At 32.4% G+C, this 22,351-nt stretch overlaps 1 protein-coding gene across 7 annotated transcripts in view; it reads left to right on the forward strand.

The window, feature by feature from the left end:
- Positions 1 to 22,351, forward strand: part of CD2AP (CD2 associated protein) — a 188,958-nt gene that overhangs the window by 72,531 nt on the left and 94,076 nt on the right. For all 7 annotated transcript variants that reach the window (XR_007953545.1, XM_051997108.1, XM_051997109.1 and 4 more), the window contains exons 4-6: positions 6,960 to 7,060; positions 16,548 to 16,668; positions 20,576 to 20,763. Coding sequence is in view for 6 of the 7 variants with exons in the window: in XM_051997108.1 (XP_051853068.1) it covers positions 6,960 to 7,060; positions 16,548 to 16,668; positions 20,576 to 20,763 (410 nt within the window). In the remaining variant the exon portion in view is untranslated. The remainder of the gene's footprint in view (positions 1 to 6,959; positions 7,061 to 16,547; positions 16,669 to 20,575; positions 20,764 to 22,351) is intronic.

The following is a 22,351-nucleotide window of genomic DNA, read 5'->3' on the forward strand; positions in this document are numbered from 1 at the left end:
ACAGTATACAATATTCTCCTGGTTCTTTTCATTTTACTTTGCATCAGTTCATGTAGATCTTTTTAGGTTTTTCTGAAAAGATCCTGCTTGCCATTTCCTATAGCGTAGTAGTAGTATTCCATCACAATCATATACCACCACTTCTTATTCCTTAATTGATGGGCATCCTCTCAATTTTCAATTCTTTGCCACCATCAAAAGAGCTGCTATAAATAGTTTTGCATATATAGTATAGTTTTGTGGTATATATATTTATATGTTGTTCTGTCCCTTCTTCCCCCAAGGCTTTTAAAATTTCTGTAGTATTCAGATCTATTGGTGATATTGCTGTGTTGAACAGTATGTATACCATTTTATAATCCTTTGTTCATAGTTCCAAATTGTTCTCCAGAATGGTTGGATCAGTTTACAGCTCCCCAATAGAGCATTAGAGTCCAGATTTTTCTATAAGCCTTCCAGCATTTGCATTTTTCTTTTCTGTCATATTAATCAATTTGCTAGGTGTGAAGTGGTATCTCAAAGCCATAATAATTTGTATCTCTCTAATCGATAGTGATTTAAAGCATTTTTATCATCATAATGTGATAACTTTGATTTTCTCTATTTGAACACTTGCCTGCTTATATCCTTTGACTATTGATCAATGGGGGAATGACTTACATTCTTATAGATTTGACTCAGATCTCTATGTATTTTTAAAATGAGGCCTTTATCTCCCCCCACTCTCCTACTGTTTTCTGCTTTCCTTCTAATTTTGGCAGCATAAGTTTTGTTTCTGCAAAACCTTTTTTGTTTGATATAATCAAAATTTCTCATTTTACTTTTTCCTGTAATGTTTTTTCCTGATCTTGTTTGGTTGTGAATTTTTTCCTTCATATATCTGACAGGTAAGATATTAAAAGTTCCCAATTTTACTTATGATATCATCCTTTATATTTCAATCATGAACATATTTTGACTTTATCTCAGTTTATAGTGTGAAATGTTGGTCTATACCTGCCAAACTTCTTTCCAATTTTCTAAGCAATTTTTGTCAAATAGTGAGTCCTTGTCCTGAAATCTTGGATCTTTATATTTATCACACTAAATTAGTATGGATCATTTGCTGCTGTGTATTGTGTACTAATCTACTGATCCATCCTTGCTTTCTTATCCAGTAACAGATTATTTTGATAATTACTTTGTAATACAATCTGAAACTGTTAAGCCACTCTCCTACCTTTCCCCCCTATCAATTGCTTTGATATTCTTGACCTTTCCTTCCAATTTTTTAAAACTCTTATATGTAATAATTTTTTGTTTGTTATTAATGCTAAATTAAATTAATTTAGTTAGAATTGTAATTTTATTATATTGGCTCACCTTAACTATGAACAATATTTTTTCAGTTTTTTAGATCTGACTTTTACTTGTATGAAAAGTATTTGTAATTGTGTTCATATAGTTCCTAGATTTTTTCTTGGCAGGTAGATTCCCAAGTATTTTATATTATCTATTGTTATTTTAAACAGAATTTTTCTTTCTGTTTCTTGCTGTCAACTTTGTTGATATAAAAATAGGGATGATTTATGTGGGTTTATTTTATATCCAGTAACTTATTTCTATTAGTTTTCTAGTAAATTCTCTAGGATATGGGTTTATTTTATATCCAGTAACTTATTTCTATTAGTTTCCTAGTTAATTCTCTAGGATATTAATCATCATATTACCTCCAAAGAGAAGGATAGTTTTATTTCCTTATTGTCTGTTCTAATTTCTTCAATTTCTTTTTCTTCTTATTGCTGTAGCTAGCATTTCAAGTATAGTATTGAATAGTAGTAGTGATAATGAACATCCTTGTTTTACTCCTGATTTTTATTGGAAAGGCTTTTAGTTTATCCCTGTTACAAATAAATGCTGCTGTAGATTTTATATAGCTACTACTTAACTTTTTTGCTGAGGCAATTGGGTTAAGTGACTTGCTAGGAAGTGTTAAATGTCTGAGACCAGATTTGAACTTAGGCCTCCTGACTTCAGGGCTGGTGCTCTATGCACTGTGCCACTTAGCTGCCCCTACTACTTATCATTTTAAGGAAAGCTCATAAATGCTAGCTGTAGGTTTTATATAGCTACTACTTAAATTTTAAGGAAAGCTCATTTATTCTTAAGCTTTTAAAAATAGGAATGAGTGTTGTATTTTGTCCAAAACCTTTTCTGCATCTATTGAGATAATCATATGATTTTGTTGTTTGTGTTATTGATATGGTTAATATGTTGATAGTTTCCCTAAAATTCTATTAGTTTTGCATTTCTGGTATAAATCCCACTTGGTCATAGGCTATGATCTTTGCTGTACTTTTCTTACTAGTAAATTGTTGCATTAAGTATTCATGAGGAAAAATAGTATGTAGAGAAATTAGTATTTCTTTTATTTTTGCTCTTCTTGCTCTAGATATGTGTCATATTTTTATTGTAAAAATAATTTGGTAGGACTACTTTTTTGCCTAGTTTTTCCCATATAGGTTATACAGTATTGGAATTAACTGTTCTTTAAATATTTGATAGAATTCACTGTGAATTTGACCCTGAGAATTTTGTCTTAGGGAGTTCACTGATTGATTATTCGATTTCTTCTTCTAAGATAGGATTACTTAAATATTTTATTTCATCTTACGTTAAGTTGCGTAATTTGTATTTTTATAATATTCATTTCGCTTAGATTGTTAGATTATTTGGCATATAATTGCACAATACAATTTCTGATAATTTAATTTCTATTTATTGGTGATGAATTTAACCATTTCAGTTTTGATATTCTTAATTTGGTTTTCCTTTTTTTAGAAATCATTTTCTCATGCCAATTTTTGCCTCCATGATTTTAGTAAGCCAATTTCTTTTTCCTTCCTCCCCCATCTATAATGAGTATTTCCTTTTCTGCCTAATAAAATCTTCCTTGGCCTTCTAGTTAATGTTTTTATTAAGCTTTTATTAAATTCTTACTTTATGCAAGGCATTATGTTAAAGGGGGTGTCTATGTATGTGGGGGGGGGAGCAAATAAAAATGCAGAGACATATGTAGGGAAAGGAAACATTAGCAGCCTGGGTTGGGAGCATTAAAGGCCTCTTTGAGAATTTGCACTGAGTCTTGAAAAAAGCCAGGATATAAAGGTAAGGAGAAAAAAACATTTCAGACATGGCGGGATAGTAGGCAAAGGAGGACATTCAGTGAGGAAGCATAGAGAAGTGAGTATGATTGAGATTTGTGATCTAGCAATTGTAAGTAGGCCAGTAGAACTTTACTGCAGAATATGTAGAGGAGAGTGAGGGATAAATAAGAAGAAATGCTAGGAAAATGTGCCAAATGGAGGAGTTTGTGTTTGAGCCTGGATATATAATAAGAAACCACTAAACTGGTCTTTAAGAGAATCACTTTGGCAGCTGAAGTGTGATAATACTGGAATGAAGACTTGTGGCAAGGAGCTTAACCAAAAAGCTGTTGCAGTAATCCAGCCAAGAGGAAATAAGAACTTGCACCAGAGTATTGTCTATGTGAGAGGAGTGAAGGGGAGATACATACAAGAGATGTTGCAAATTTCAAATAAGACTTGTTAACAGATTATATAGTGAGAGTGCAGATATGAGTTGAAGACATTGAAGTTGTGATCTTGAGTGCTAGGAAGGGAAAAAAGAAGTTTTGGAAAGTCACTGTGGTAAGTGGAATAGTGGAAAGTAGGTTAGGGAGTATAAATGAATTCTCTTGGTGCAGGGAGGGCCCAATTTGAGAGTATATAACATAAATTTGAGGAGGACTCAAACAGTTTTGTTTTGAGATTTTCTCTAGTTCTATTCGGTATCATGTCAGTATCTAGGGCAAAGGCAGTGAATGATAGGATGATTCCAACATTGGGGATGGGTAAGGCATGATTGATGACAGGACAAAGAATTTTGAGAAAAGAGAATAGTATAGAGTTGAATTGATTTATTCAGGGGTTGAAATAGGGCAGAATGAAGGAGAGTTTAGCCAGTGCAGGGATGATGGTCCAGATTGGAAACATAACAGTGAGAGAAGGAACAAGAAGATTAGGGCCTGAAATACAGAAAAGAGGAAATAATAAGAGGTTATAATCGGATGAAGAAATTTCATAGTTCATGACCTTCATGGAAGTCAAACACTTGTGGGTGATAAGATAATGGGTTATGTCCACATCTTTGTGTAGCTGAGAGGGAATAGAGAGGAGTAAGTTTTGAGAATTTATTGAATGGAGAAACTGGGAAGTTAAGGATGTTGAGAAGAATATCCATATGTATTTGAAGTGTCCTCATGAAGTCAGGAGTTTAGGAAAGAAAAAGACTAGGGAATCCGAAATTGAACTAATTGGGAGGTGAATATTTTAGGCTTAGGTATATAATACCTATAGGATGTTGTTGGGGGTGACATATTTAAATAGCATGTATTCTTTTTTTTTTTTTCTTTAAGAGATTTAAACATTTATAATTTTTTTTTACAAATTTTTATTATGTCTTTTATTCTTAATATCACCTTACATTTCCTGATGCAATCCCCTTTCTTTCCTCTCCTTGAGAGCTTATCCCTCTTAATCAAAAACAAAAGAGAAAGAGCAAATAAATCTCAGCAAATTTAATGAACACATTGTAAAAGTCTGACATCCTCTTAGCCTTCCCAACCACAGTCCTTGACTTTATGATGAAGTAGGGGGAGGTTTGTTTTTGGAAGTTAGTCTTGCCATTATAATTCCTTAGTGTTCATTTCAGCCCTTTGGCTAGGGGAGAGGGGTGCAGGGGAGGGGTTATTTTTTCTTTCCATTTCCATTGTTGCCATCATTTAGTGTGAACTTTGAATCATATTCATATGTGAGCGAAAATACAATCTGTTACTAGAAAGGATGACCAGGAGTACAGTGTCATAAGCTCAAAAGAATGAGACATTGAAAGCAAGTTTGTTAACTATGGAGCCGAGATTAATTATGGAGAGCATAATCAAAGGAATAGGTATTTAAGGGATAGATTTAAGGATGATGAGGAAAAGGGAATGGGCACTTAGGCAAATGCCAGACCATATTCCCATCAGTAGCCCAGGGATTCAAAATGTGTTGGCAATTTTGTAAGGGGTTAGGAATATGGTGGAATGAATCTGGGTAGAATATGAGTAGTTAAGAGATAGATCTGTTGAAAGCAGCAGTGGGTGATTTGACTTGACTGGTGGTAACAAGACATCTTCTTTGGCCCCAGAAATACCACCTCCCCCTCAGGAACTGGTGGAAGTGTGAACTTAGGAACATATACTCATTCCTCCTAAATCAACCCCCTTTCAAACTTTTTAAGTTCTATTAATGATACCTTTCAGGCACCAGCTTTGAAACCTTCAAAGCCTCCTTAACACTTTAATCTTGCATTGAAGCATTTGCCAAATCTTGTTCATTCTACCTATATACATACATCTTAAACATATATACTTTTCTTCTCAGCTGTCCATATTTTTCAAAGCTGCATCATTTACTTGCCCATTGTAACAGCCTTTTGTCTCATCTCCCTTCTGAATAACTTCCTTCATACTCTGTATCAAAATTACCTTCCTGATAATTGAGCTGTGTCATCCTCATATCAGTCTTTCATAAGTTCTCTATTTCCTAAGATAAAATAAAAACTTCTTAACTTACATTTTGTTGAGGTATGGGGGTGCAAGCATGTAAGCAATTAAATACAAGGTGATTTAAGGAGGAAGAAAACCCTCTCAATTGAAGAGAACAAGAAAAGAGTAATAGTTGCTACTTGTGCTGCCCTAAAGGAAGTTAGGAGTTGTAAGAGTTGAAAATAATAAGACAAATGTGCTTTGTCATTCTAGGGCAGCTAGGTGGCGTAATGGGTAGAGCATCAGCTCTGAAGTCAGGGGAACCTGAGTTCAAATCTAGCCTCAGACACTTAACACTGCCTAGCTGTGTGACCCTGGACAAGTCACTTAATCTCAATTGCCTCAGCCCCCCAAAAAAAGAAAAAGAAAGAAAAGTCATTCTGTTGCTTAATTGATTAATTCTTTTGTATGATGATTCAGCTGTAATATTTTAATAGTAACTTCAGTAGTCTTCAATATAGTATAAATTTTACTTATTTGAGCAACTGAAAATAGTACTCCACTTAAAAGTACACATAGAAGATGGAGAGTTTAAGGATGTGACAATGCTATCAGAAAATAGCCTTTGCAACAACAGAGGGTAGAAATTATGAAAGTTCAAGTTTTGAGAAGTGCTAATAGCCTAATTGCCTGGAATCGAGTATCTGAAGAATAATGATATGAAATATATTTGGAAGGTTGGGTAAGAGCCAGATGGTGGGTCTTACCCATAAGCAAGCTTGGTATTGATACAAAAGTAGCAGAGCTTCATGAAAGCTTTTTGAACATTTTATCTTTCATGCTATTAATTTGACAGCTATGTGGAAGACAGGTTAGAGAGAAATTTGGCAACCAATTGGATAACAGATTTTTTCATGTTGTTGCTTTCTAAAGTTCTGCAGAATTTTTTTTTTTTTTTTAATAGCAGGCAGTTTAAAAAAATCACTTCTTAGACTTTGATCAGGAAATAATCAGATAACTATTGAACTGGAGTACTCTTTTATGACTCACCTGTTATACAAATAAGGCTTTAAAAGTGTTTTTCTAGTTTTATAATTGGCAGTACAGTGTTTGCTCCCATGTAATTGGTGTATTCTGATGTACAAATAGAAATTGCCATTGCCCAGAAGGGTGTGTCTACTTTGTTAGTTTGCACTGAAATTGGAATAACTAGGCTGGGTTTTGGGTTTAGCATATAGACCATAAATTTAACGTGGTTAGCTCTCTTTTGGGCTTAAAAAAGGTTCGGTTTTATAAATATAATTTTTTACATTTAAATACAAAACAGACAGGTGCTATTCTTATTTTAATACTACTCTCAAACTTAATTTTCTGTCGTTTTTTTCTTTAGAAGCAAAGAAACGACAGTGTAAAGTTCTCTATGAATATAATCCACAAAATGAAGATGAATTAGAGCTCAGACTGGGAGATGTTATCGATATTAATGAAGAGGTAAGAAAACATATGTTAAAGATAAATAAGGTATTTGATCTATCTTTAGTGCTTTGTTTAAAATATAAGAAAAATGTAGTGTTTTTTAAAAAAAATCACTATGTTAACTTCATTGCTACCATTCTTGTATAAGGATTCAGGTGTATGCATGCTTTGAATGAAAGTAAATCCAACAAGCTTTAAGTATATATAATAAAGTTTACTAATTTGTGCAACTGAAACAAAATAATGTTTAAAAGTACTCATAAGTGTTTGCTTATGCATATTTTAGATCTGAATGAATTCATTTTATTTAAATTGGTATGTGTGATATGTTTGTAGACTTTGGATTATAACTGTTACAATGTTAATTACAATTTAACACTATTATAAAAATTTTTCTTCGTTTTACTTTTCTGTTGAAATTTTTAATCAAAGTAAATAATAACTCTTAATTCTGAGTTTAACACAGGCCTGAAGGGGGAAAAGGTAATTTTTTTTTCTCTTCATAGAATTCAGTGGCATAAACTAATTTAAAAAAATTTTGAACTTGAAAAAACATCAAATAAAATGACCCATTTGTACATATGAAGTCAGACTGAAAAAAAGGATTATGTATGAAGCCTAAAATCTGTTTTCCTTATAAATGTATAATAAATTCAACATGTGGCTTTTAGGATATTCCTGAATTTTTTCCTATTTCCTTCTAGTTCTTTTTGTTCTTTTATATGTATTAAAAAAATATTTCAGTGACACTCTTTCTTCTTTTCTGGCCCCTATAATGTTAGTCTGACTACCCTTTCTCCCACCGAGAGTTTCTAATTTAAAACAAAGCAAAAGTTTTTTGTTTTTGTTTTTGTTTTTTTTTTAAAGAAATGTTCTTAAGCAAAGCAAATTCCCAAATTGGCAATTTTGAAAAATTGAATGATTTTTGATTGACCTATGGCATAGATTCTTAACTTTTTTTTTGTTTTATGGAATTTGTCTTGTCATTCTGGAGACTAAAGCCTTTGGGCTCCTCATGCTGATATCATTAAATACATAAAATATTTAATATTACAAAGGAATGTAAATACATTGAAATATGCTTATGCAATATTTAAAATACTAGGTCATGGATCCCAAATTAAGAATTTCTTAGTCTTTAAAGCATTTTGGATTTTCATGAAATTTTGTATGCTAACATGTGTCTTCCCCCCTCCCACCAGGCATCATGATCAGTTAGAATTGTTTTTTTAAATATTTTCAACTTCTGTCCACCTTTGATATAGGATTTATTTTGTTTTTAGAGAGAGCATTATTTTATAAATTTTCATAATGAACTATAATAATTAACTATAATTGTTAATTTTCATAGTAGTTAACTATAAATTTTTTGTAGTAGTCATTTAACTATAGACTAGAATTTATTATAATTGTAGAATTTAGAATATATAACTATAGTTATAGATAACTATAAAATGTATGGTTATTTAACGAGAAATAAACTTGAAAATTTAACTAAATTTTCAGAGTAGTTAACTATAATAATTAACTATACTTGTCTTCGAGTATAAATTTGAAAAATAAAAAGCTACCATATATTTTGGTGAGGAATCAGATTTATATTTTCATATCATATGATGTGATTGCTGCCACTTTATTTCCCTGTATTGATTTATTTACCTAAACTTTAAAGAGGTTTATTGTATTAATCCTTGAAATAATTATCAAAATATGGGTTGGTAGGTGAGGCAGTGGATAGAGCAGTGGGCCTGGAGTTGGGAAAATTTGAATTCAAATATAACTTCATTCATTTACTAGCTGTGTTACCCTGGACTAATCCTATTTACCTCAGTTTTCTATGTGTGTAAAGTGAGGAAAGAAAGTGGTAAACCACTCTAGTATCTTTGTCAAGAAAACCCAATGGAGTCATGATGATTTAGAAATGCCTGACTATGACAAAATAACAGCAGCAAATCGAAATTTCCAATTTTATTTCCCATAATCCCCCTGGCCTCCTATTTCTCTTTTTTGTTTTGTTCTGTTTTTTGGTCAAGCATTCTCTTAAAACTAAAGCCAAATGCATAATTTGGTACTTTCTAATTCTAATTTAATAATGACAACTTAAAATATCTCTGACTTTATAATAATGTATGCTCAGTCTTGTTTGGTTATTCTTTTCCAAATTTCCTTGGAATCTTAGACTCAATGTCTCCTGGATTTGTTCATGAATATGAAGCTTTGTACCAATTTCTCAGAGACATAAGATTTTTCATAACTTTGGAGGTGAAATACTTCAGCTTTAGGGATTTTCCACAAATTTTCATCTTTTGTATTTTCTCTCACCCACTACTCTATGGTAGTGTACTAGCAAAACTTAAATTGGGAACCATATTTACCTATCTGGAAAAACAATTGAATGTTCCTTGCTTACTAATTGATTAGATAATAAACAGGGCTGTCTTCCAGGTCTAAGTTCTTTTGCTCTGGTGAGTTGAAAATGGCAAAAAAAGAAAAAACAACTCTATGTAATTATTGTTTACTAATTAATATTTGTAGGATTTAAATAATAAGCCATATATTATATAGTCACTCATTACAATGACTTATCTACAAAATGAATAGATTAATATGACTTATTTTATTACTTATTATTATTCCTACCATTAATTCTCATTAATGAGCAATAATTATAGGAGGCTGCATGCCTTATTTTATTATATATATATAATGTATATATTATTATAATATGTCTATTAATTTTCTAGTTATTTGCATGCCATAAATTGGATAAAATGGATCACTACATAGGTTTAGGACTGGAAGAGAATCATTATTTAGTTTACTTTTTTTATTTAACAGAAGGAAATGAAGGTCCAAAGAAGGGAAGTAATTTGCCTTTAATAAAATGGGAAACAGGACTGAACTTAGTCCCTCTGACTATAATAAATTCATGTGAGATTATGTTAATATAGAGAATGATAAAATGGAAAGAATGATGATTTGGGAAGTGGACTATATAGATTTGAGTCACTTCACTCTTTGGGCCTCAAGATAAAATGTGGGGTGGTATATGAATGAAAAAAAATACATACACACACATAAATGAAATACATATTTCATGTATATACATGAAAGAGTTTCTGTAGCGCTCTTCAACTACAGTTTTATTCTTCCTTTTCTTAAGCTGTCTCTCACACTTGCCTGCTGTAGACACCTTTATTACAGCAAATCTTTTACCTAGCATCTTCACCCTTAGTCTATTATATATAAAACTAAGGGGATTTCCCTAAAATACATTATTTTCCTCATCTTAGCGCACTGTTTTGTTTACTGTAAACTTCTTTTCCTGCCTTTGAGGGTGGTCTTTACCCATTCAAAGTCTCAATTTTTATCTGTTTAACCATATTTCATATTACTCTTTCATATCTAGAGTCTACTATATTCTCTCAATGTCCTTGTCTTTTATATATAGTGTCAGTTCTAGCCTCTTCCTTTCTTTTTTATTATTTTGCCTATATATAATATTTTTATTCCTCTGATAATTTGAGGCAATTTATCCAAGTTTCATCATGATTGTGAGGTATAATCTCATAATGATGAATGTCTTCTTCCTCTTACCAATCAAAATTCTTCCCAATGCATTACATTATCTGATGACTCCAGTTTTCATTAATTTTTCCCTTCTCTGAATTCCTTTTTATTTCTACAATCAAGACCATTCAGTTTTGCCTATAAAAATATGACAATTTCCCAACTTTCAAGTCCTGAGAAGTTATTTAATCATATTTTAGAGCTACGTGAAATTTGATGAAATGCTTTTAGAGATGGAAGGAACATTCAATTTTGGAATCAAGAGACCTAATTTCCTTTATAACCAATATTTACTGGGTGGCCATGGTCAAAGCACTTCTCTTGATTTTGGTTTCCTCCTATCTAAAGTGGGGATAATGGGGATAAAGTAATATTTTCATTACCTATTTCACAGTGTCACATAGAAAATGCATTGTGAATATTAATGTACTATTTAAGTGAGTTACTTTTTAATGTTCTCTCTTCCCCTTATTTTATATATAAAGATACAAGGTCATGGTAACTTCTCAGAGTCAAAAGTCTTTCCTCTTACTATTATAGGATTTGCAGCTGGAAGGACTTCTTATATAACTTAACCTCTCCCAGGCATTTTCATTTTACATGTGAGAAAATTTGAGCCCAAGGGGAAAAAATTAATTGCCCCAAATCATACAGGTAGTAAGTAAAAAGCCAAGACTCAAACCTAGCTATTTGTGATTCCACACAGTGTATTTTTCAGCTGTATCATTGAGGACCATGCTGGTGGATACCTGATTATCTGCATATTTTGGCTATCTGGTGGAACTCAACATGTCCAAAATGAAATTCTTCATCTTTTTTTCTTTAACCCTTTGCTCCCATTTTTTTTTAAATCAAGGGAGCAACACTCCTCCTTGTCATATAGGTTCACAACCTTAGAGTCATCTTTGAATCTTTTTTTCATTCTACCTCCTTCATACCAGTCAATTGCCATGTCTTCTTTGTGTAGATATTATAACTTTTCTTGAACATTGCTCTAGTTCAGTTAGACATTCATTGCCTCTTATGTAGATTTAAAATATTGTTACAACTTTTTTCACTATTTCAGTTATGTATTCTTACTGTATTATAACTGACAATTAATTTGAAACCCGGCCATATTGTCAAATTATTGCTAAAAATTTATGTTATTTTGCTTTTTAAACTTTTAAATGTTTATTGATAAATTTATGTACTCTTGTAAAGTAGCATTTCCTAATGTTTGATGAATATTAGGTACTTGTTATGTGAGGGTACATTATGCTAGGTGCTAGGAAACATATAATAAAAATTAAGATGTAATTAGCTCAAAATGCTGTGAAATCAAGTGAAATTATTTCTAATTGGGAGGGTCAGAGATTTCATGAAAAAGCATTTGACTTGGGCTTTGAAAGATAAATATAATGTTAACAAATGGTGGGTCAGAAGGAAGGAAAGTATAAACTTTATAGAATGAATACCACATTTCTGCCAAAATTTACATGTACAAACGCAAAAATAAGAAAGAATATGATAAATACTACTTAGTTTGCATTAATTAGAAGCATAGAATAAAGAAGTGTGGTGTTTTTGTGTGTGTGTGTGTGTGTGTTTGTTTGTTTTTTATGAAAAGGATAGAAAAGTTTGTTAAAGACATATTTTGAAGTACTTTGTAATGCCAGGCTAGGTGGTTTGAGAAATTTTAAAAGATTTTTCGAAAGTGGACTGCTTAGTTTAGAGTATGTAGAATGAAGGTGGAAAGGGGTGAATGGTGGGTGGGTAACCTTTTAAATACAGTAGTAGTAGGGTAATAATATTAAAAGAGAAGATAGGTGTATAGAAACTGGTCATTGAAATTTTAAGAATTAGCTAAAGTCAGCATTCAGAGATCACAGGAATAGGCTTTAGAGATTATCTAGTACAATTCACTCATTTAGCTGAGCAGGCTGATTTCAGAAAAGTGAGCAGAATCAATAGAATATTATATAAAGTAATAGTAAGATTATATGATGATCGATCAACTGTGATGTATTTTACTCTTTTCAACAATATGGTGATTCAAGGCAATCCGCATCCAGGGGAAGAGGTATAGAGACTAAGTATAGATAGAGGCATAGTAGTATCGCCTGTTGTTGTAGTGTTTTATTTGTGGTTTTCTTTTTTCCTTGTGATTTTACCTTTTGATCTAGTTTTTCTTGTACAACATGACAAATACGGAAATATGTTTAAAAGAATTGCACTTATTTAACATGTCAGATTGCTTGCTGTCTTGGGCAGGGAAGATAGAAAAGAAAGGGAGAAACATTTGAAACACAAAGTTTTACAAAAATGAAGCCGAAAGTTATCTTTACATGTATCTGGAAAAAAATACTATTGGGGGAAAAAAAGGGGGAAAAAAAAACCACTCATTTAAAGATAAGGAAACTTGAGGACTAGAGAGATTAAATGATTTTTTCCAAGATGTCCTAAAGTAGTAAGTTGCATATTTAGGATTTGAATTCAAATCTTACAATTATAAATTTAATCCTCTTTCTACTATACATGTTGCCTTTCTGAGATAACTGTGACAGATAAATGGGAAGAATATAGAATGTTGGTTTTAGAAATGATAGATGAAGAGACTTTTCCTTTGGGGGAACAGGTTGCTCAGATTTTATGTGCTATGATCTTCTTTACAGCCCTTTCCCCCCACCCACTTTAGGACCTTGTTTTGTATATCACAGAAGAAATAGAGAAAGTTATCAATAAGCTCTCACTTTTCCCCTCGTCTTCGTCATTCTTTTGAGGTAGGGGGTCTTTTCAGTTTGCCATGATCGTCAACTCCTCTACAAGTATCCTTGATTCCATCACTTCTTGAGCTCTCTAATAAATTGCTTACTTTCAAGCCTCTCCCGTTCTCTTAAAAAAAAAAAAGTGTCATTAGATCCTACCAAACCTACAAGCTATTATTACATATCTCTTCCTTCTTACCTAAATTCTCTGAAAAAGCATTTGGTATTTATTCTTTCTATTTCTTTTCCTCCCCTATATGCCATTCCTCTGCAGTCTGGCTTCTTATCTCATTCAATTGAAGTAGATTGCTCCAGAATGATAGTGATATTTTAATTACCAGACTTATGAATTTATTATTATTATTATTTTTTAATTTAATTTTATTTAATAATAAATTTGTATTGACAGAATCCGTGCCAGGATAATTTTTACACAACATTATCCCTTGCAATCACTTATGTTTCGTTTTTTCTCCTCCCTCCCTCCTCCCCCCCCCCCCCAAGATGGCAAGTAGTCCTATATATGTTAAATATGTTGCAGTATATCCTAGATACAATACATATTTGCAGAACCGAACAGTTCTCATGAATTTATTATTGATATTAACTTATTTCCTGTGGATCCTTTGATCATGATATTTATGAATGCCTTTTTTGTTTTGTCAGCATGATTATATCTGCTTTTTGAAAATTAATTTGATAATCCCCATAGTTTTATTTTGTGTCTTTGGTTTTAAATGTACTTCTTTTAAACAACAGATTGTAGAGTTTATTTATCTAAAATCTTTCACTTTTTAATTTTACTGGTTTAATTATTCACATTTAAAGTCACATAAGTTAAAACAAGAGTTTTCCTCTTGTCACTAATAGTAATTTTTTCCCAGGTATGATTTTTTCCCCCTCTCTTTTGCTGTAAACACAGTATTGTGTCTCTTCACTTACATTAACTTGATCTTTCCTAAGATGGCCTTATTCACATTTGCTCTCTTATCCATATTTCCCGTCCTCTTTCCCTTTGGAATTTTGCTTATTAATTGCTACTTTCTTTTCTGCTTTTATTTGGTTATTTAATTTTTCCCTAGTTTTTTTTTTCATCTTAGTCAAATAGGTTTCCCTTTTCTTTCCTCCCCTAAACTAGTCCTATTCATTAGTTTTTTAAATTGCATTTTTTTTTTTTGCATCCCTTTTTGGAGAAAATTTCTTTTCACTCTTTTCATTATCCTATCTTTTTGTCTTTTCTAGACACTCATTCTCTGGTTCATGACCTTATACTTAGCTAATTCTGTTCTCTGTATTGTTCACAGAATTAAAACTTTCAAGGTATCTGTCCTAGAATCTTCCTTCTAGGTAGTTTCTGCTACTGCCTTGTGGATCTAGCTTCCCCTTGCATTCCCATTTTCCAGTACCTCACTCCCATGACAATGCCAGTTGCACAGATCAGGGTTTCTTAAATGTTTTTCCACTTGTGATGCCTTTTTGTTCGAAAAATTTTTATATAACTCCAGGCATATGGGTATATAAAATATATATACAAATCAAACATTTACTGACAATAAATCATAAAAAAAATTATTTTAAAACAATTCTTTGGTATACATATAATTTTGCTATAAAGATGAAAGCATATTTGCATACTAATGAGATAGATGTGCTTGTTTATTTTTATATAAAGAATTAAATCTTGGTGGAATATTTATATTTTAGTGTTGCCAACCTTTTTGTGATCCCCACATTGTTACGGAACCCATATGAGGTAGCAATCCACAGTTTAAGACTAGGTAACAGAGTATACTCCTCTATGTGATAGGCCTCTATACTCCCTCATGTTCCTGATTATGCAGCCCCCTGCTGATCAATCCCTTCCTCTTGTTATCTTTTTTTTTTCCCATTTGTTTCAAAATCTCCTTACTGGGTCCATGCCTTCATACTCTTTCAGGTGCTAGTTACTCCTAGAAATTCCAGCTCACCCTCCTAGTATAGGACAAGTGTTTTATGGCTCAAATTTCTCAGGGTCCCTTTCTTATGTGTTGGATCATTTTCCTTTGTTTTGCAGCATGCCTGAACTTGGATACTAGATCTGGAGGCCATATTTCTTTCTGTTGTTAATGATTTCTCAGTTGATTTATCTCTGGTGACTGGATCTCAAGAGATTATCATCTTCCTACCTTACTAAAAACACTTCATAGTTCATTAGTTTAGATCTTCACTCCAAGTGATTTTTGTGTGTGTGTGTGTGGGGTGGGGGGGAAGAAATAGCATTCTCTCTTTTTCTTTCTTTCTTTCCCCTTCTTTGTTTCTGGTTGTTTTGAGACACATTTTTATTATTTTGTCTTTTGAGCATGATGATTTCATGTGACATCTTATATTTTGTTTCATTTTTCTTTGTCTACAATATCCTTTAAGCATATCTGCTTTCATACAGTCATCATTCTAGTTCATTCTCTCCGTTACTTTTTGGCCTGATGTTCAAATGGTCTTCTAGTTCAACTCCCTGCCTCAAGTCTCTCTTCACTTTAAATTCCTATTTCACATATCTGCAAAAGTCATTTTCTTAAAGCATAGGTTTTAGTTATATCAACTCCTGCCTATTCAATGATTCCCATTAGCCAGTGATTCTCTTTTACCTGAATAACAATCAGAAGCTCCTGTCTTTGGCGTTTAAAATTCCATATAATCCAGTTTCTTCTGTATTTCCAGCCTTATAAATTAGTCACTTAATCTACTTCACATACTATGCGGTACAGCCATACTAACCTACTTGCTGTTCTTCATATCAGATGCTTCATTTTCTTTGACCAATCCTTATATGAGTAATATTCTTCTTTCCTCCTCAGCTTTGCCTCTTAAAATCTCTGACTTTCTTTTACGACTTTGGTCAAATAACAATTTCTGCAGTTGTCCCAATCTTCCCAGTTGATAATGCTTTTCCCTCTAATGTCACCTTACATATATACTAATTGTTTTGTATATACTGATGTATGTTTTTCTCCTCCAACTAAAGGGCAGGACCCTTTTGGCTCTCTCTCTCTCTCTCTCTCTCTCTTTGGTGACTCCTTGAGGCTTAGCTTAATTATTGGCATATAATAAGCACTTAATAAATGCTTGATGATTAATCATTGCTCTGTTAATGGTTTTGATATTTTCTTTGAAAAAAAAGTAAAACTTTGAATTCTGAACTCTTTTAGGTAGAAGAAGGCTGGTGGAGTGGAACTTTAAACAACAAGTCAGGACTGTTTCCCTCAAATTTTGTGAAAGAAATAGAGGTAGCTGAAGATGGAGAAGCCCATGAAGTTCAAGAGGAATCAGGTAAATCATGTTGAAGTTGATGTGTAGCATATTTTGTTGATTTATCAAGTGATCAATAAAGAGGGGGAAGCATTAAAAAAGCTTACTTGATAAGGAAATAGATAAGGAAATAATGTACTCATGCATTTTAAAGAACTCTTTCTAGTAATCCTCTTAAAGATGTAATCAGTAATTTAGTAGTCTTGCTTGTTGACTATTTGAACTTTTAGTTAATTCTCACATAACTTCAGACTCAGTGAAATGATGAAAGGTATCTTAATGATAGAGTCAAATGAGGTAATATTTGTAAAGTACTTAGCATAACTATTCACTCTAAAGCATTAAAATTTCTTGTGTTTGGCACATACACATGGACATATGTCTGTGGCATAAAATACATATTTATTTGAGTCTATTGCATTGACCTCCCAAAATCTGAGCTATATGTATTTTAAACTCTTCCTTTAAAATGACATAATATGATGCATTTTGGACTAAAGACTGAGTATTTATAAAGTTACATATTGGTTATATATTAACCAATATTTTTATTCAATACCTTATTTCATCTTAATTTTTTTAAGTGAGCACTTAACTGGGAGACAAAAGGTCTTGATTCTCATTTGGCTTTGCTATTACTCATGTGACCATGAGTAAAGCAATTAACCTTTATGTAAAAAGGATATCTTTCTTGCCTTCCTCACAGGGCTATTATAAAGATCAAAGGCAATAGCTCATGTGGAATTCTGAAACTGATTGCTTTACATTATGGAGAAATATTAATCTTTATTACTTTCTCTTTGTTCTACAAAAAAAGGCTTTTTAAAAACCTTTGACCTAAAAGCAGTGAAATTTTGATTTAACTTTGGAGAGGTTAAAGAAAGCACATAGCTATATGTAATAAATGGTTATAATTTTGCTTTTTATTTGTCTATCTTGCCCTTAATTATTTTTACTATTGGTAAAAATCAAAATAGTAAACTGTTGCACAAATTTACAACCATCAATGACATAGTGCTTTACTTTAGTTCAGATATTTTTGATTGATTCAAAACATACAGAAATGGGAGTATCTTACATTTCTCAAAGAGATCTCAGGCTGCCTAGTCCAACAACTACCTTTTGAGTCATGAAACATATCCACAACATTTTATACAAATAGTCTGGAGTGCTAAAGCTCAACACTGAACAGAGCTTAATGGTAAGGACAACAAAGAGTTTGTTTTTTAAGCTATATAAGGAGAAAAAGGAAGATCAAAAAGGAATGTGAATCTCAGTTAGAGCAGGATAAAAAGGTAACAACAGGACTTACTCTGCCAACCAATCAGTAAACATATATTTTTTCAGTTGCTTGTAAAATGTCAGACATAGTGCTAAGATATAGAGAGATAAAAGAAAAATGGATACAGTTTTTGCCAACTTAAGGAGCTTACATTCTATTTGAGAAGAAAACAGGAACACAAAACACAGAGAAGACAGAAAAGGAAGATCAGGCAGCCTTGAGGAAAGTGGTATTTGAGCTGAGTCTCTAAAAAAACTAAGGATTTCAAAAAGAGTGAGGAGGAAGATGGCAGGAATTCTAGGCCTTGGAGCTGGCCTGTACAAAGTATAAACCATATGGAATGGAGTTTTCAGAAGAGACCATTGTGGAGGCACAGAGAATTTTCCAACTTATTTAAATCTTTAAAAAGAAATGTATAGAAGATGGAAGAAACAAGGATAGGTAACAGAAGATGAATTTAATAGTGAAGTTTTTAATGCCTTTTGGCTAGGTTTTTTCTTTTAAAGCCGTATTTTCTTTAGTATTTTTTGCCTTTTGAATTTAATAGTGAAAATTTTAATTCCATTTAGCTAAGTTCTCTATTTTAAAGAATTACTTTCTTTAGTATTTTTGCCATTTTTTAATCAAGCTCTGTTTTTTGCATTGCTCTCATTTTGTCAAAATTTTCTTCTGCTACTCTTATTTGATTTAGAAAATTATTTTTATCTCTGTCAGGGATTTCTATTGGATTTGTGTTGAATTAATATTTTGAGACCTTGTAGTTGTTTTGACATCTTTGTCTAATTGACAAAGTACATTTTTATAGTTAGGCTCTTTTTTTATTTGCTCATTTTTACAAATTATTTCTTCTTGACTTAGAACTTTTTGCTAAAATTTGTATTCTGTTCTTTTGTTGTGTCTCTGGTTTCAAACTTTTTAGTATTGCTATTTTCAGAGCTAGTTCTGAAGGTTTTGAAGATTTTGGTGCTTCTGAGATGGTGTGATTTGGGGATAGGTGTGGTCACTACTTTTCCTGATATGTGTTCTTGGGCCTTACCCTGGGTAACACCCCTGATCTCTTGGTGTTTCATTTGATAAGGCTGTTCAGGACTCCTGCTTCCTTTTAACTTCAGGTACTCCCCTCATTCCAGAAACTATGACCTACCGTGGATATTGATTATGGAGTGGCCTGAAAGCTCCTGAATCAGTACCCAGTGTTAACACAGAGGTCCATTTAATCCTTTTCTGATCAGTTGCCTGATCTTAGGGTATCTGATATGAGAGCTCCTGAAGTTTCTACTACTGCTGTTGCTGCCTCCAAGTTCATTTTAGGCACTATGTGAACACTGAGTCACTCTCTACCCCAGTGTCACACAGACCGAACTTGAGTTGGGCTGGAAAAATGGCTTACCCTGATCTTTAGTTGGCTCTGAACCTTTAGAATGTGATTTGAGGTGCTACTTTAAAGTTGTTTTGGAGGATAATTTTGGGAGAGCTCACCTATTAGTGCTTTGTCCACTCCACTGTCTTGGTTCCACCCCAAGAAATCCCTGGGACTCCTTTTTCCCTGTTCTTTTCTCTTAACTTGTAGTTCTAGGAGGAACTAGAAATAGCTTCTTTCCAAACACCTTATTAAATTCCTTTCAGTAACCAGTTCTTCCCTTTAATGAGTACCAAGTCCAAAATAGAATTTCTTTACTTTTCCTGGTATGCAATTCTCAAAGTTCTCAACAATTCTCAAGTTCTGAAAGTCTGTCCAGTTGATTGTCTTTTGAATGGTCCCCTTCACCTTTTTAAGGATAAATTATGAAAGAAAGTGAAAAAAATCATTAGCTACTTTTCTTTAGGGAGAAAAAAAGAAAAACAAGAGAGCTCATTTCAGTCCATGTTTACAAAATCGAAGTCTTATTGTGTGTATGTGTAAAGCCTCTAATTATGCTACAAATGATGAAAGTAGAGTTTTTTTAACTAAATATCTATTGGCTATATACATATATATACATACACACACACATGTCTAATACATACATGAGGGAACTTTAATCATTTAGACATCAAGTGTTGCATTCTTCCTGCTAAAAGCAGGGCAGCTGATAATTTGTTGACTTAGTAATCATTTAAATTCACAAAAGATGGAGAAACAAGGGGAAATTCCCTCCTGAATTTAATGATAACTGTGATAAGGCACTAAGGGAGAAGTCTATTCCTATTTTTCCTGTGTAGAAGTTCTGCTAACATTTTCAGGAAGCTATCTTTTTCAACCTCTCATACCTACATACATTTCTCTCATAACCATATTCATTCCCATGTATTATTTCACCTTTCCTTAGTTCTAGAGATATTTAGTGAATAATCATATAATGTTTTTGTAAGTATTTTTAGTTACTTTGGAAGAGTACCAAAAAAATATATGTTAATGATCCTTATCATGATTCAGTTTGAGAAGCAAAATACAGAGATATATATAGAGAGATGTGGACCAGTTAAGATAAACTTTAAAGCAGTAGATTATTGTCCAAATGTGTGGTGTATACAGTCAGTTATGTTAGAATTCAAGAGTTACTGTATCTTGGAATATTTAGATAAGCTTTGCCATGTGGAGTGAAATTCAGAATTTTTAAGTATGTTTTTTTGTACTACATTTTCTTGATTTTTTTTTTTTTTCAGAAGCTGTTTTTACTAGCCCTACCTCACCAATAACCCCTCTAGGAAATGAGAGCGAAACTGCAGTTGGATCAGTTGCACAGCCAAAGAAAATTCGAGGAGTTGGATTTGGAGATATTTTTAAGGAAGGTTCAGTGAAGCTCCGAACAAGAATGTCCAGTAGCGAAGCAGATGAGAAAAAAACAGACAAGGTACAGAATTGAACTTTATTTGTTATATCGCATGTGAAGTTCACTTCAGTCTTGTTTCATTTGATTTTTTTGACATGATGAATAAGCTAGTTTTACTTTTAATACTTTTAGTTTTACCTAAAAAATCTGAAGTAGTTTCTTATACTTTTAATTAGCTCAAGTTGCATATTTTATAATTCCTCTTTTCTACTGAAATATTATTAAGCAGTAAAAGTCTCTCTTTAAAATTAGTCTGTAAAATGTATATCAATAATAAAGTGGGGAGAAATGCTTTAATTTCTTTCATGAATTGCCCTCTCACTTCTTACTGTTCAAGAGATGGTTTTCTTTTTTCCCTCTGGGCATTGGAGGTTAAGTGACTTGCCCAGGGTCACACAGCTAGTCAGTGCTAAGTGTCTAAAAGCAGATTTTAACTCAAATCTAATTGACTCCAGGCCTAGTGCTTTATGCATTGCACCATCTAGCTGCACCCTCAAGAGATGATTTTCATGAAGTACTTTACAGTCAGATATTTGAATCACCATCGAAATTGTTTTAATTTGACAAAAAATGAAAACTATTGGGGATTTTTTTTCACTTCTGCTGTTCAGTTCTTTCAGTCATGTCTGACTCTCTGTGACCTTATTTGAGATTTTCTTAGCAGACACACTTAAGTGGTTTGCCATTTCCTTTTCCTGTTCATTTTACAGATGAGGAAACTGAGGCAAATAAGATTAAGTGACTTTGCCACAGAGTCACACAGCTAGGAAATATCAGAAGCTAAATTTGATCTGGAAGATGAGTCTTTCTGTTTAGACCTGGTGCTCTATCTACTGCACCTCCTAGATATCCCGAGAAATATGACTATAGGAAATAATAAGTTGTACTGCTAGACAAACAGATTCATAGTAAAACATTTTTGAAAGAATAGAAACTTTTAAATATGATTCACTCTTGGGAGGAAACAGTTAACTAGAAGTTTAATGCCTTTTACAAAAAACATTTAGCAGTATTTGCTTTTTATTTTCATTCTGAAATGGTTGATAAGCAGTTCTTAAGTTTTTAAAAATGACTATTATTTCAATTATAGTTGATCTTTTAGTCTTATCTTTAGCTTTTTATTGCTTAAAAAACAAACATAAAAACTTGATGTTTCCTTCTAAAAAGTTTGACACCCTTATGATTTATTTATAGTTTTATAATCTATGATTATAGATTTATATAGAGTGTCATCTTTTGAGTTTTTTTGGACACTTTCTGAATTGATCATATTAATTGCTTTATCGTAGATTGTAAATTGTAGAATACTAGCTCTTTGATAACAAGAACTGTTTTGGGTTTTTTTGTTGTTTAACATTGTCTTCCTATTCTAGCAGGGAAAAATGCATTTGAATTGCATATAAAAAGAATTTAAGAATAGTTTTATGAATTGGGCATTTTATTATAGAGCCATCGTTTTAGATTAGTAAGAATAATCCTAATATTTTATGATTTTGTTAGGTAATCAGTAGTGACAATGTTAATTAATTCCCCCACTCAAAAGAAAAAAATAAAGGCTCACAAAGCAATAGCCATTTGTCATAGTTTTATTGCTGATCCAGAAAACTGA

The sequence above is a fragment of the Antechinus flavipes genome, chromosome 4 (genome assembly GCF_016432865.1).
Source record: "Antechinus flavipes isolate AdamAnt ecotype Samford, QLD, Australia chromosome 4, AdamAnt_v2, whole genome shotgun sequence".
NCBI lineage: Eukaryota > Metazoa > Chordata > Mammalia > Dasyuromorphia > Dasyuridae > Antechinus > Antechinus flavipes.